General features: G+C 44.2%; 2 protein-coding genes across 7 annotated transcripts in view; one reads left to right on the top strand and one right to left on the bottom strand.

The window, feature by feature from the left end:
* DOCK4 (dedicator of cytokinesis 4) overlaps positions 1-10,080 on the bottom strand; it is a 237,028-nt gene extending 226,948 nt beyond the window's left edge. For 4 of the 6 annotated variants that reach the window (XM_085219388.1, XM_085219398.1, XM_085219393.1 and 1 more), the window contains exon 1: positions 9,747-10,079. In XM_085219388.1, coding sequence (XP_085075514.1) covers positions 9,747-9,783 — 37 coding nt within the window. In that variant the 5' untranslated portion in view covers positions 9,784-10,079. Of the gene's footprint in view, positions 1-9,746 lie in introns of all 6 variants that reach the window. The other 2 variants (XM_085219421.1, XM_085219411.1) reach the window with 2 other exon arrangements.
* Positions 10,081-10,095: 15 nt separating this feature from the next.
* Positions 10,096-12,460, top strand: part of ZNF277 (zinc finger protein 277) — a 53,363-nt gene continuing 50,998 nt past the window's right edge. Inside the window, exon 1 of the mRNA XM_085219369.1 lies at positions 10,096-10,176. Coding sequence (XP_085075495.1) covers positions 10,134-10,176 — 43 coding nt within the window. The 5' untranslated portion in view covers positions 10,096-10,133. The remainder of the gene's footprint in view (positions 10,177-12,460) is intronic.

Below are 12,460 nucleotides of genomic sequence, written 5' to 3'. Positions count from 1 at the left end.
ACAGGATGACAGTGTTTTCCAGAATAAACTACAAAGAGCTACCTAAAAAAAAAACCCCAAGAACTCTGCAGGTGACCATAAAAGAAGTGATTTCCCTACTACTTTAAATCTGAATATTGTTTAGTACAGCCCACCTCAAAATACAACATCCAAAGAGGATTTAATTCTAAACCTATAATTTGCCTCAGATAAGCAAAAACACTACAAATTTTCCGGAAAAGTCTGCATTATTTAAAAGTGTTACCTATTTTCAGCATCTTCTACTATACTTTTTTCAATTAACTGGTTAAGAAATTGTTTCAAGTCTTCAGATAATAAAATCACCGTGAAAAGTCTAACTTATTGGCAGAAAAGACTACAGGCAAATCTTCTGTCTTCCAGTCTGACTTGCAAAAAAGAAAAATGAGTTTTTAAACATGAAAATTAAGATTCATACTATGTAAGTAAGTGGAGAATGTGTAACTCAAGTTGTGCACCACTCTCATTAACAAACTTTCCTAAAATTAGTATAATGGCAAAGTATGAGCAGGCAGATGTGTACCCTTTCTTTACCTACTTAACCTGGTACAGGATAGGATAAGTCCATTAAGTTCAGCAAGGCTGTGCACTCAACTATAGCTGGCCTAAACAGAAAGGCGATGTAGCTTCTGGGTATTTGTTATTCCAAGCAGAAGAAAGGATATAATGAAGTCATGGCATTCTGGCCCGAGTTATAATTAGCTATTCAATTTTACTCCAGTATGGGCAGGTGGAAGAAGAGAAGCAAGTACAGCTGAAGGAATGAACTCTGTCCAGCACTGCCGCATGCTTTCACACCAAAATAGAAAAGCGGTGATCTTCCATTGTTTTCCACCTTAGGATTTCCTCTTTTTTTGGTCCAAAGCCTTACAGACCAAAAAAGGAAGGAAGTCGGGGAAGAAGGGGAAGGTGAAAGAATAGGGAAGAGACAGATAAGTGACGAAGGTTCAAGAAGTTTCCTTCCACAACTAACCATGAGTAACACTGCAGCTCTGCAAGCCCTTATCCACTAAGTTGTTTCAGCAATACGTACTCAGATTTCTTCTGAGGAGAATAAAATGAACAGCAACAAGGAACAATTCTGATCCCTATGCACAGGCAGAAGCTGCAGGTCGAGCTCCTTCTCACAGCACCAACAAAAGAGGAGAAAGCAGCAGCACACACTCTTTCAGGTTACAAAACATTAGCTAAATTTGTTCTTTACAAAAGCTACTGCCATCACTTCCCACAGGTGGGCACTTAGAAGTGATGAGCCAGTCCTCTCCCATTTCAATTCAGGCAGCATCTCTCAGTTGTGCCCACTGAATCAGAGCTGCCTTTATGATTTCATTTAAGTTTACCCAGGCTACTTCCCCCCAGCCTTCCCAGGGGAGAGAAAAAAAAAAAGAAAAAAAAAAAGAAAAAAAGAAAAAAAAAAAAGAAGAAAAAAAAAAGAAGAAAAAAAGAAAAAAGAAAAAAAAAAAAGAAAAAAAAAAAAGAAAAAAAAAGAAAAAAAAAAGAAAAAAAAAGAAAAAAGAAAAAAAAAAAAGAAAAAAAAAAGAAAAAAAAAGAAAAAAAAAAGAAAAAAAAAAAGAAAAAAAAAAAAGAAAAAAAAAAAAGAAAAAACACACCCCACAATTCATTTAAAAGTAATCATCTATGAAGAACTTTTCCTCAGGATCATGTTACTTAACAGATACCATTACCCAGAAAAACATTAAAAACACTTTATTACAACAATTGTTTATAATTGCATAGGCTACCACACCACTGGTAATCAAGCCATTTCCTATTGCTATTTCCATAACAAAACTGCAGAGCAATGCAGTTCTTGCAGCTAACTTGCATTTAATTTATATAAGAAATAGAGTATCAGAAATGGAACTCCTTTCTTCACGAGGCATCTCAAGCATTCTTCACTCATTATATTGCTGGGCAGAGAAGTTGAAACTTTGCGAGGCTTTGTGGAGTGCAGTTGTTTTTTTGCACTGCAATCTGTAATTTCAAATAATTCCTGAACACGAAACCATTATCCCATTAAAGAGTTTATGACTTCTGATACAAAAAATGATTTTTAGAAAATACTTAGAACAAATTGCACATTATCACAGAAACATCCCCTACTTTGGAGTTAGTGGCCACCTCTTATCCAGTCTGTACAGATATGCATTCATTCAATACAAATTACGCATGAAAAGGTGTCAGTACATACATGATATTAATAACTCATTTTATACTTCTAAAGACAATTCAAGTCTTAAATTCAGCACAAACAATGACAAAAATCAACCAAGCAAGCAGTGAGTCAGAAAGGGCAGCCAGTTTCTCCTCTGCTGACAGAAAGACAGAACAAGCTCATCAGTTACCTCCTGACTGCATGGGATCAGCCACAGCCCTCCCACAGTTCTGCAAGGACACAGACAAAATCCAGTAAAACAGAAACAAAACTGAAATGCCCAATTCTGAGGTCTGCTAACTAACCCGATCTTCTATTCCCTTTTCTACTATTGCATTGTTTTGTTTTCCTACACACAAACTATCAAAACCACAAAACCTGATGTACCGGAGAGCTGAGTAAGCAGACTTCCCCACATCCAGTTGTAGCAAATCCAGATGTTATTATTAGAGAAGATACATACTGCATGTGAAGAATTCAAATTGGCATAGTTCCTTAATTGGGGAGAGATTAAACATGCAATCAGTGACAGCAAGGTTTTCACTGTATTAGCACTCTTTCAAGTGCATTTTTTCTTTTTCTGGCAATATAACAGGAATGATTTTTTATTTTTAATCCTGCAAAATGCTTTCTTGATTTTCTCCTGTTTTCTTACTCAGGAAAACAGAAGCCAGCAAGCACAATGTACTACAATGTGCAAAATCCAACCTTCTCTCTTCGCCCCCAGCACAGGTGACTTCCAGAGCTGCAGCATTTGCAACTCTCATATACACTACCATAGAGCATCTGGACATTAGGTCAGCATTATTAAAGAAAAAATAAAAAATTAGATGCCCAAGAAAGCAAAGCTGACAAGTTATCACATCATATTTAACCTACACAAATGTAGCGTGCATCTTAAGCAATGAGAAACATGCATTATGAAGATAAACAGAAAGTAGCTATCATCTCCAACTCCTGTCATTGTAAAGATTTGGTGGGAAAAAAAAAAAACATTCCTTTACACGTACAAAGATCTAAACTAATGGCAAATCCTCATGGCATCCAGGTGTATTTCAGCTGCTCATCAAATTCTGCTTCTGTCAACAAGCACAGATCTTAAATTGCATCTCACAACAAAGCTGTCATACAAGGTGTTTCCAACAGGCTGATGCGAGAAAGAAAATTTGGCAGTTGGCAGGGCTGAAAAGCCAGAGAAACAGCATGGAAAAGGTGCCAATCATTAAGAACAAATGTAAAGTGCCACACAAGCAGAAATAATCAGCTGACAAACACTGGGTGGGAGAACGACTGTTTTGACAACTTCCAGAAAAGGATCTGAAGGACTATCTGGGGCTCCCACCTGAATGGAGAAGTGCAATGCTACAGCAAAAGGCACAGATACATGCTGGGACTGACCAGCAGACACTGCCTAACACAGAAAAGTTCTCCTGCCTTACCTGACCAAGCTTTTTGATCCAGTTTTTGACACAGATCAAGGTCAAGGATATGAATGACATGATCTACAGGGGAAGGATGAAATAATTGGAGCCACTTCATCCAAAGAAAAGAAGTCTCAGCAGACCTTCATATATGCATAATGATATATGCAAGAGGAAAAAACTGTACTCCAATGCTAAAATCTTTCTGGTATTAGGATTGCTAAGCACTGGGCTATGCAAGTGCAGATGCTCCATTAGAAGAATTTTGAAGAATGCGGTGGCAAGTTTCCTTCAGAACAGATACAGTTGATTCAGCATTGAGAATGTAGCACAGACTAAGTCTCTCAAAACCTTTTCTAGAGATTTTTCCTATGTTCCTATTGATCATCTCTCAAGCACAGCTAAACCTGGGTGCTTCATTGGTGTTAGAGCCTTCCTACCACCAGTAAAATGCATGCAACTGGAAAAAAAAAGAAAAAAAAAAAAAAGAAAGAAAGAAAGTAAAGGGACATCTCCCTCTGGGTTAATCTCTGCCTTCCAAATCACTGCAAATTGTACAGAATGCCTCAGAGGCATTCTGCCCAATTCTTCACAAAAGGACACACAGAAATAAACAGTAACCCTTCTTGCAAAACCACAGATAGGCTCAACAGGACTTTGAGGAGTTATATAGTTTCCCTGTACATTCACAGAATCAAACACCAATTGAGAAGAAAAAAAAAAATCCATTAAACAAAACCAAAACTGTACATTTCTACACAGACACCACTCACAATCATTCAAACCTAAAGAAACAAAGTGTTTCTTGCATGGGGCAAGAGCTATCTGCTGGAAGTGAGCTCTCAGTCACTGCATGCATTTAAGTATCCCAAATGATCCAAGACATCAAAACGCTCTTCTCCGAATCTTCTCTAATCCCAAAGCTCAAATTAGGGAGAATTTTATAGACCAAGACCTGCACAGTGAATTACACTCAAATGAAATGGAAACTACGGAAGGTGGTAGATAACGTTCACCTTGAATTAGTCTGGAAATGTGAAACATTGTTTTCTGATGCAGTTTTGTTTCTCAGCTTCAGGCTATGGATGGAAAGAGGTGGGTGTCCAAAAGCAACCCAGGTCTTTGGGGGTATTTAACTCACCACCACTCCATCATCTTTTGGATTAATCTTATCCACCTGGTAGCTACACAAACCCAACACTGAAAAAAAGAAAAAGGCAAATAGTGGCAAAATACTAAATATAACTGAATTGGAAGAAAAAGGCAGTTTAATCAGTATACAGCTGGCAGTGTAGTAGCATCAGCCTTAAGTCTTCCACTAGCAGCTCCATACACTCAACGATGAGAACTCTGAAGAGCGCTGGGTAAGAGGGTGCTAATGAACCAGCCAGCTCTGGGTTATCCTCTGGAGATGACATTCAAGTCATATCCATATTAAAGATTCTAGATGTATAGAAGCAGTTATTACGGACTTTTTTTTTTTTTTTTTTAATCTTGTGTTCGTTTTATTTTAATGCAATTTCACTGATTTACCAATCACCATAGAAGTTCAGAATACTCTTACGAGCTTAAAAAAAAAAAAATGTTGGAGTGGTTCCAGAGGCCACAAAGATGAGTAGGCTGGAGTACCTCTCCTATGAAAAAAAAGATTACGGGAGCTGTTTTGTTTTTTGTTTTTGTTTTGTTGTTGTTGTTTGTTTTTCTTTCTTTTTTTTTTTTTTTTTCCCCCCCCAGCCTGGAGAAGAGAAGGCTCTGGGAAGACTTCATGGTTACTTTCCAGTACTTAGAATGAGTTTATAAGCAGGAGAGAGAGAGACTTTTTACATGGTTTGATAGTGATTGGACAAGGCAGAATGGTTTTAAACTAAAAGAGGAGTGATTGAGATTAGATGTTAAGAGGAAAATCTTCATTCAGAGGATGGTGAGGAATTGGCACTGACTGCCCAGGGAAGCTGTGATCGGCCCATCCCTGGAGGTGCTCAAGGCCAGGCTGGATGGGGCTCTGGACAATCTGATCTATTGCCTGATGTAGTGGTTGGCAACCCTGCCCACAGCTGGGGGTTGGAATGAGATGGTCTTTAAGGTCCCTTGCAACTCAAGCCATTCTACAATTCTATGATCTACTCTCCAACAGAATGCAATTAGTTATTTTTAAGTCCAAAAGCTGAAGGTTGAGACTACATCATTTCTGAAGGATACTGAAAGTTATTACTAATGTAGAAGACCAGTAAAATACAATCTTCATTTAAGTGACATCCTAAACTGGTGTGAAAACCTTCATAACCGTGTGAAGACCCACAAATGTTGTAACTCATTGTGGGAACTCTGGGAGTATTTCATGAAATGCAAATAACTCCCCTTGCCCCAGTGGCATGCAGGGAACGTGGGCGCTCCGCCAGCTTCAGCCTCCCTCCCTCATCCACCTCACATCCAGTTCTTGGCAGGCACTGGCCCCCAGCAGTCACAAGCTGTATGTAATGAGACAAAAGCCACTCCCACCTTTCATCAATTAAACAGCGTTCATGAGCCTTGAAGACCAATATACATCTTCTCAACCCTGCCTCTAAACAGTTATTTAGACAGCTTGACACACGTTCATTATTAGGGGTCTTATAAGTGTAAGACCAAATGTAAACCAAATAAAACTGTCAGGCAAGATCAACACTGGAGAAGGGAGGAAATAAGAACATTGTTTCTATTTTTAATATTTGGGGCAGGATGGACAAGGCCGTTTTTAAAGACAGCACCTTAAATTAGAAGTCTAGCATGCTTATGATAAAGACACAGTGACAGTTACCACATTATGGTCTTGGCTTTTGTTGCTGTTGAGCTACACAAACCAAGCTCATTTACAGTAATGTTACCTTACAGTCAAAAAAAAAAAAAGTGCTTGCAGCTTGAAGATAAATATAGCTTTCATCAGGATTGCTCATGAGACATGTCCAACTGCAGCTCAGAGAATGGGGCAAAGCCCATCGCTGCAGCCTTTGCTTGAGTGCCAGTCAATACAGCTCCTGTGATCAAGTAATACACTCCTGGCTTATTCCACCCACAAACCTCAGCTTATAGCACAAAGTCTTTTAATCCTTCCGTTTCCCTCTACAAAAATGGGAGATAGCCACACTTCATATCCCTTTGGGAAGCCAGATTTATTGCTTAAGCACACTAAAAATACCAAGCACTATTTAAACTTGCCTGAGTTAAATTGGCAGATTATGCTATATGGGATGACTTCGGGACTTGGAATAATATGCTGCTGATAAAGTGGATGAGGCATTCAGCAACTGTTTAATTATTCTCTAATCTTCCTGTTCTCATCTGAAAGTTATCTTTCCAAGAAACGTTGGCAAGCGATGTGCTCAGCAGACAGAGGTAAGTCATTTCCATTCCAGAGAGCCAAACCATATCCTGCACGGATCAGGGAAACCAAAGCACACAGATGGTAAAGCAATGTGTAGATCTGACGGTCCTTGACATTCAGACCATCTAACAGAACTGCTATAACAACTCCAGACAACATTTACAAGATAATCACTTGCTCCTGTAGCTTTTTAATTTTTACTGCAGCAAGAAGTTTCACATTTGCACCAGACAGCACTAATCACCTTTGAAAGTTACATTCACTGGTCTGCTGTCTGCAGAACATCCACACCTAGACAGCCTTAAAGGACTCATGTAACAAAGGGTTTGGTTATTGTTCTAAACAATGTTGTGCTGTTATGTTCCACGCTCATACACAAGAGCACAATTTTCTTGAGCCAACTCCACTTGACACCTACCTGTTTTAGCTACTGTTAGCAGCCACACAACAAACCCACAGATCTCCCTTCTCCTGCCCTTCCTGCAGCATACTTTGTGCCATGCACTCTACAGAATGGGTCAGTGGGTGCTCTGTGTGATGCTGCCACCAGACTGTCGCATCAGCCAAAGGTACAACATAACACAAATGAAGTATCAATGTGTGATACCAAAGTTTAAGCTTCTGCTCAGAAAACAGAGTTACCAAAACCCAGACAAAGGAAACTTTCTCAGAAACACCTACATTGCAATGCTTATTTCACCTTTAGCATTCTGAAGGATAATACACAGCTGATAAGATCTACAGCCTTAGAAATAAGCACAATAAAACTGCCCCACAACATGTCACATCTAAATGTAGTAACATCCACTACAAACTATGGCAGTATGCCTATCTTCAAGCAAATGAACTCAAAGTAAAGTAGTCTGCTCAAGAAAAAAAGATTGTATATTATTGGTGGCCTGCAAGCAAAAGTTTAAAATAAAGAAGAGATGCTCCTTCTCTTGCATCAACCGTCCTCAGAGAGAGCAGATCCATCAGGCAGTGCAAACGTCCCGCAGCCCCTCAGCTACTATGCAGCCAGGTGGCTGCTGTCTGGGTGTCCTTCCATTTTGGCACATCACAGCAGAAACGCTGCACAACTCAGACTGAATGCGCAGATAAGGACTGATGTTGATGTAAGCCCTAAGCTCTGGTACAAAGGATACACATATGTTTGGTACAACTCATCGGGTGCCTCTAAGGGTTTCCTAATGCACCCATTTTAGCAGGGCAGATAAATGCATCGTTAATAAAAATTGCTTGGTAACAGAAATAGCATGGCATTAAAAAGAATACATGAAAGCAGCCTTCTGCTGCACAATGCAAGTTTGTGTCAAGGAGGTTTCATAAATTAAAGTTGAAGGTTATGGAAAAATTGTGAAAGATTCAACTCCTTCTCAGCCTCCCCCAGCACACAGCACAATAGCTGACACTGTAACTGGGTGTGAAGATTTTGCAGATAGCACTCTTTGTGCAGGTGGGTGAGCACACAGCAAAAAACACAGTCCCTGCAAAAAAATGATGATTTCAGATCAGCATTTCATTGCTTTGCAATGGTTGTAAGAACCACGATACACCCGCGTCCCAGGGGCGTGGACGGCCCGAATGGAACAGTGGCTTTTTGTTACCATCCTGAATAGCATTTGGGAGGCAAATCACAGAAAACCATGGAACGTGTCTAAATAAGAACAAGCATCTGAGACTATATTATATTTACACAGGACTCTTTTAGCGATGACATTTCTTCGTTGACCCAATGGATGCGTGTCCTCTCCTCCCTCCCCCCCTCGGGAAATCACAGCGGCACCGCTCCGGCAGGCGCAGGGCTGCAGCCAGACGAGCATCCCTACACGCGGAGCTGCCGGACAATGACCCGTGCCCAGGTGCCTACAGGGCTCGCTATGAAAAACGTATGGGAGGGCATCAGCTCATTGTTCGGCAGCCCAGGAGGTGGTTATTCCGATAGGGGGAAGGCTGTTTAGCCGCTTGCCGTCAGCGTTGACAATGACTACTGAGCATCTTTTTCATCTCGCAATCAGAAAAAATGCTGCAGTTACGGGGAAAAAAAATATATATCAGGAAAATAAAATGGGAAGGAAGCAGCAGACAGCCTGAAAGAGCAGCACACAGCCGTGCCGCTCCGCGTGCCGCTCCAGGGCGTCCCAGAGCGGTCCGGGAGCCCCTGCCGGGGCTGATCGACAGCGGCAGCCTAGTTGTGACCCGACCGGTGAAGGAGTCGAGGAAATAAACACCACCGATGATGCCTATAATTTAGCATTTAGAGGACGGCAACATCTGGGATCAACTCCAAGCGGGACGGAGCCGCGCTGGCTGCTCGTGGAGCTCTCACGCGTACACACACACGCACACACAAAAACAAAGAGAGCTCCGCGCCGCTCCCGCCTCGCCCCCCCCTCTCTCCCACACACACACGCACCCCCCGCACCCAAACACAACGCACACACGCGAGGAGCGACCGACTCCTCCGGAGCTCCGCGCACCGCGCTCGGCTGCGGGGCCATTGTCCGGGACGAGCGCACCGCGATCAGCGCTTTTCGTACGGCGCGTCAAGAAGAACGCACAAAGCAGTCGCAGCGATACCCGGAGCGCTCCGCAGGGCGGTCCCGCTGGCTCCGGAGCCCTGCCCCGGGCAAAGTTGAAATAATACGCGGCTCGGCCGGCGGCACTTTGTCCGTCCGCGCAGCGCGAACAATGCCCGGCAGAGCGCGGACCGCTCCCGGACCGGGCGGGCGGCTGTACGGGCAGGTGGGGCGCCGGGCTGCAGCCCCCCGCCCGTCTCTCCCTCACTCACCCACGCCGTACTTCTCGTGCTCCGTGGGGATCCACATGCTGGCGGCGGTTCCTCCGCTCGGAGCGGCGCTGCTCGAGGAGCGCGTCCCGCCCGGCTGCTCCGCCGCCCCTCAGCCGCGGCTGCCCGGCTCTAGCAGTGAAGGCATTGTTCTGACGGCCAGGCGGACGGACTGGCTGAGCCGCGCTCGCCTCAAGCCCCTTATACGCTCGTCCCGCTGCACGCCGCGCAACGTAGCGCGGTGCCTCGGCGCGGCCGCGCCCCTTGTCGACAGCGGCCGGCGGGGACTACGAACCCCGGCTGGCCCCGCGCTGCCGGCGGGGCGGGGATCGCGTCAGGGGCGGGCGGGACGGGAGGGCGGAAGGAGGCGGGGAGGAGCGGCGCGGCGGCATGGCAGCGGCCCGCGGGGAAGGGGGCCCGGCCGCGCGAGGAGGTGAGCCGAGGTTTGGGGCGGCGAGAGGTGCCCGTCCGATGGCCCCGAGCGTGCGGGGCTGGGGGTGGGCGTCTGTCTGCAAGAACCGTGCCCGCAGCCGAGGGACGCGCGTGGCTTTAACTTTCCTAAAGGAGGGTGAGGCGAGGAGCGGCGTTAGGGGACAGCCCGGCGTGAAGGGGCCCGTGCGGTTACGCCACAGCTTCCCGGCAGGGAGCCCATGCTCTGTGTCCCACCAGCATTCGCAGGGCGTGGGTCGCGGCAGGGCCGCTCCGGGTCGTCCGAAGCGAGAGGCACAGCTGTGCTGGGTCAGGCCAGTCGCTGTTAATTGTCACATCTGCGATACACAGGTATGAGGAGCGCCGTGGGTTCGGGGTAGGCATTCAGGGCTAGACGGTTCAGGTCATTTTTCTGGTCCTACTGATGCTACCTGTCCTGAGCAAGGCACCGCAGAACCCCTGGGTTTGGCACAGGGCACTGAGAGAAGGAGGATTCAGCTGACAGACTGGGGTCTTTATGATTTCCCAAATAAATTCGCATCTTTATGGACACGTGTGCAGAGATAAAAGGAATCACAGAATGGCTCGGGTTGGAAGGGACCTCAAGGACAATGAATCTCCCTTGCCACATGCAGGGCCACCAACCTCCCCATTTAATACTAGACCAGGTGCCCAGAGCCTCATCCAATCTGGCCCTGAACACCTCCAGGGATGGGGCATCCACAACCTCTCTGGGCAGCCTGTTCCAGCACCTCACCACTCTCTCTGTAAAGAAGCAGATGGTGCACGGTGAGGAGCATAAGTAGAACATCTGGGGGTCAGCCAGGGGAGGGTAGGCACTGCCAGCAGCACAGAGGCAAGGTCTGCATCCAGGGTGAAAGGCCTACATATCGGAACCACAGAATCACAGAATTGTAGGGGTTGGAAGGGACCTGCAGAGACCATCAAGTTCAACCCCCTGCTAAAGCAGATTCCTTACAGTAGGTTGCACAGGAAGGAGCTTTGAAGGAGGGTTTTGGTTGCCCAAGGAGGCATTCAAGGCCAGGCTGGATGTGGCTCTGGACAGCCCAGTCTAGTGGTTGGTGACCCTGCATATAGCAGGGGGGTTGACACTAGATGATCATTGTGGTCTTTTTCAACCCAGGCCATTCTATGATTCTGCGATTTTATAAAGAAAACTGAGGTGTCTGTACTTCTATAGAAGCATATGAGCAGAAGGTGCCCATAGGTAACATGGGCAAAGTCCCAAGCATGAACTCATAATTGCAAGGGAATCCTGAGTATTGTGAAGCAGAAAAATGAGCCTGTGTTGTATGCCCTAGCCCTGTGGAAAGGAACACATGGGAAAAAGGGCAAAGAAATCCAGTGTACAGCTGCTCGGGAAAAAGGGCAAAGAAATCCAGTGTACAGCTGCTCTGCTGTACAAGGCCTCTCTAAGATTAATAATATCTTTTTCAAAAAAAAAACGTTCTCCAGTCAAATCATTATTCTGAACTGGGATGATTCTGTTTGAACTCAACAAAAAATTCATTTTTAATGTTCTCACATTTAAGTGAGGAAAGTGGGTGAAGGTTTTTTTTTACTTTAAATTGTCTTTTAGCCTTTACTGTCAAGCTACATAGGATTTCTAAGTCACTGGTACTGCAAAGGACACACTGGAAGGAAAAGTCAAGTGCAGATATGCACTTCCAGCCTACAGTTAAATGCACTTGAGCCATGTTTATCTTTCTCCGATCAAACTTAGGTAGTAGTGGGTAACTTAAGTGCCCTTCTTGTTTTTTCACTAGTATATACCTTGCTTCTGTACATAAAAGTAAATTCACTTTCTTTGTGCTGGTAGTTAAAGCAGTTGTCTTAATTTCTTTCTGTAGCATTGTGTTGGCATGAGCTTTGCCTACATGAAAAGCCAGACCCTTCTAGGGCATTTTTACACTTGCATAATTGCATCCAGAGGCAAAGCTGTTTGGTTTAACTATTTAAAATAAAGGTCACAGCTTTCATCTGTTTTCATCTTCTGTGTGAAACTGGATATAGGACTCTGGGGTGTCTGAGACAATGAGGTAAGTTTCATAAAGACACTGGAGCTTGTATGAAGAAAGCTTACTTACAGTGTTTTCTTGTTAGCATATTCAAAAATTCATTGAAAGAATTGGTGAACTTTTGATAGTTTTGATTGATTCCCAACATTGGTTTACTTACCGTAGTAGATCCTTTGGAGTGTTGGTGTGATAATATGTGTAAAACTCACTATTGAAAATCAAAATAGTAGATGTCAGGCTGAATTAACT

This window comes from Meleagris gallopavo, chromosome 1, assembly GCF_905368555.1.
Source record: "Meleagris gallopavo chromosome 1, MGAL_WU_HG_1.1, whole genome shotgun sequence".
Classification (NCBI taxonomy): domain Eukaryota; kingdom Metazoa; phylum Chordata; class Aves; order Galliformes; family Phasianidae; genus Meleagris; species Meleagris gallopavo.
The sequence above is the reverse complement of the archived record's forward strand: the minus strand, read 5'-3'. Positions and strand labels throughout refer to the sequence as shown.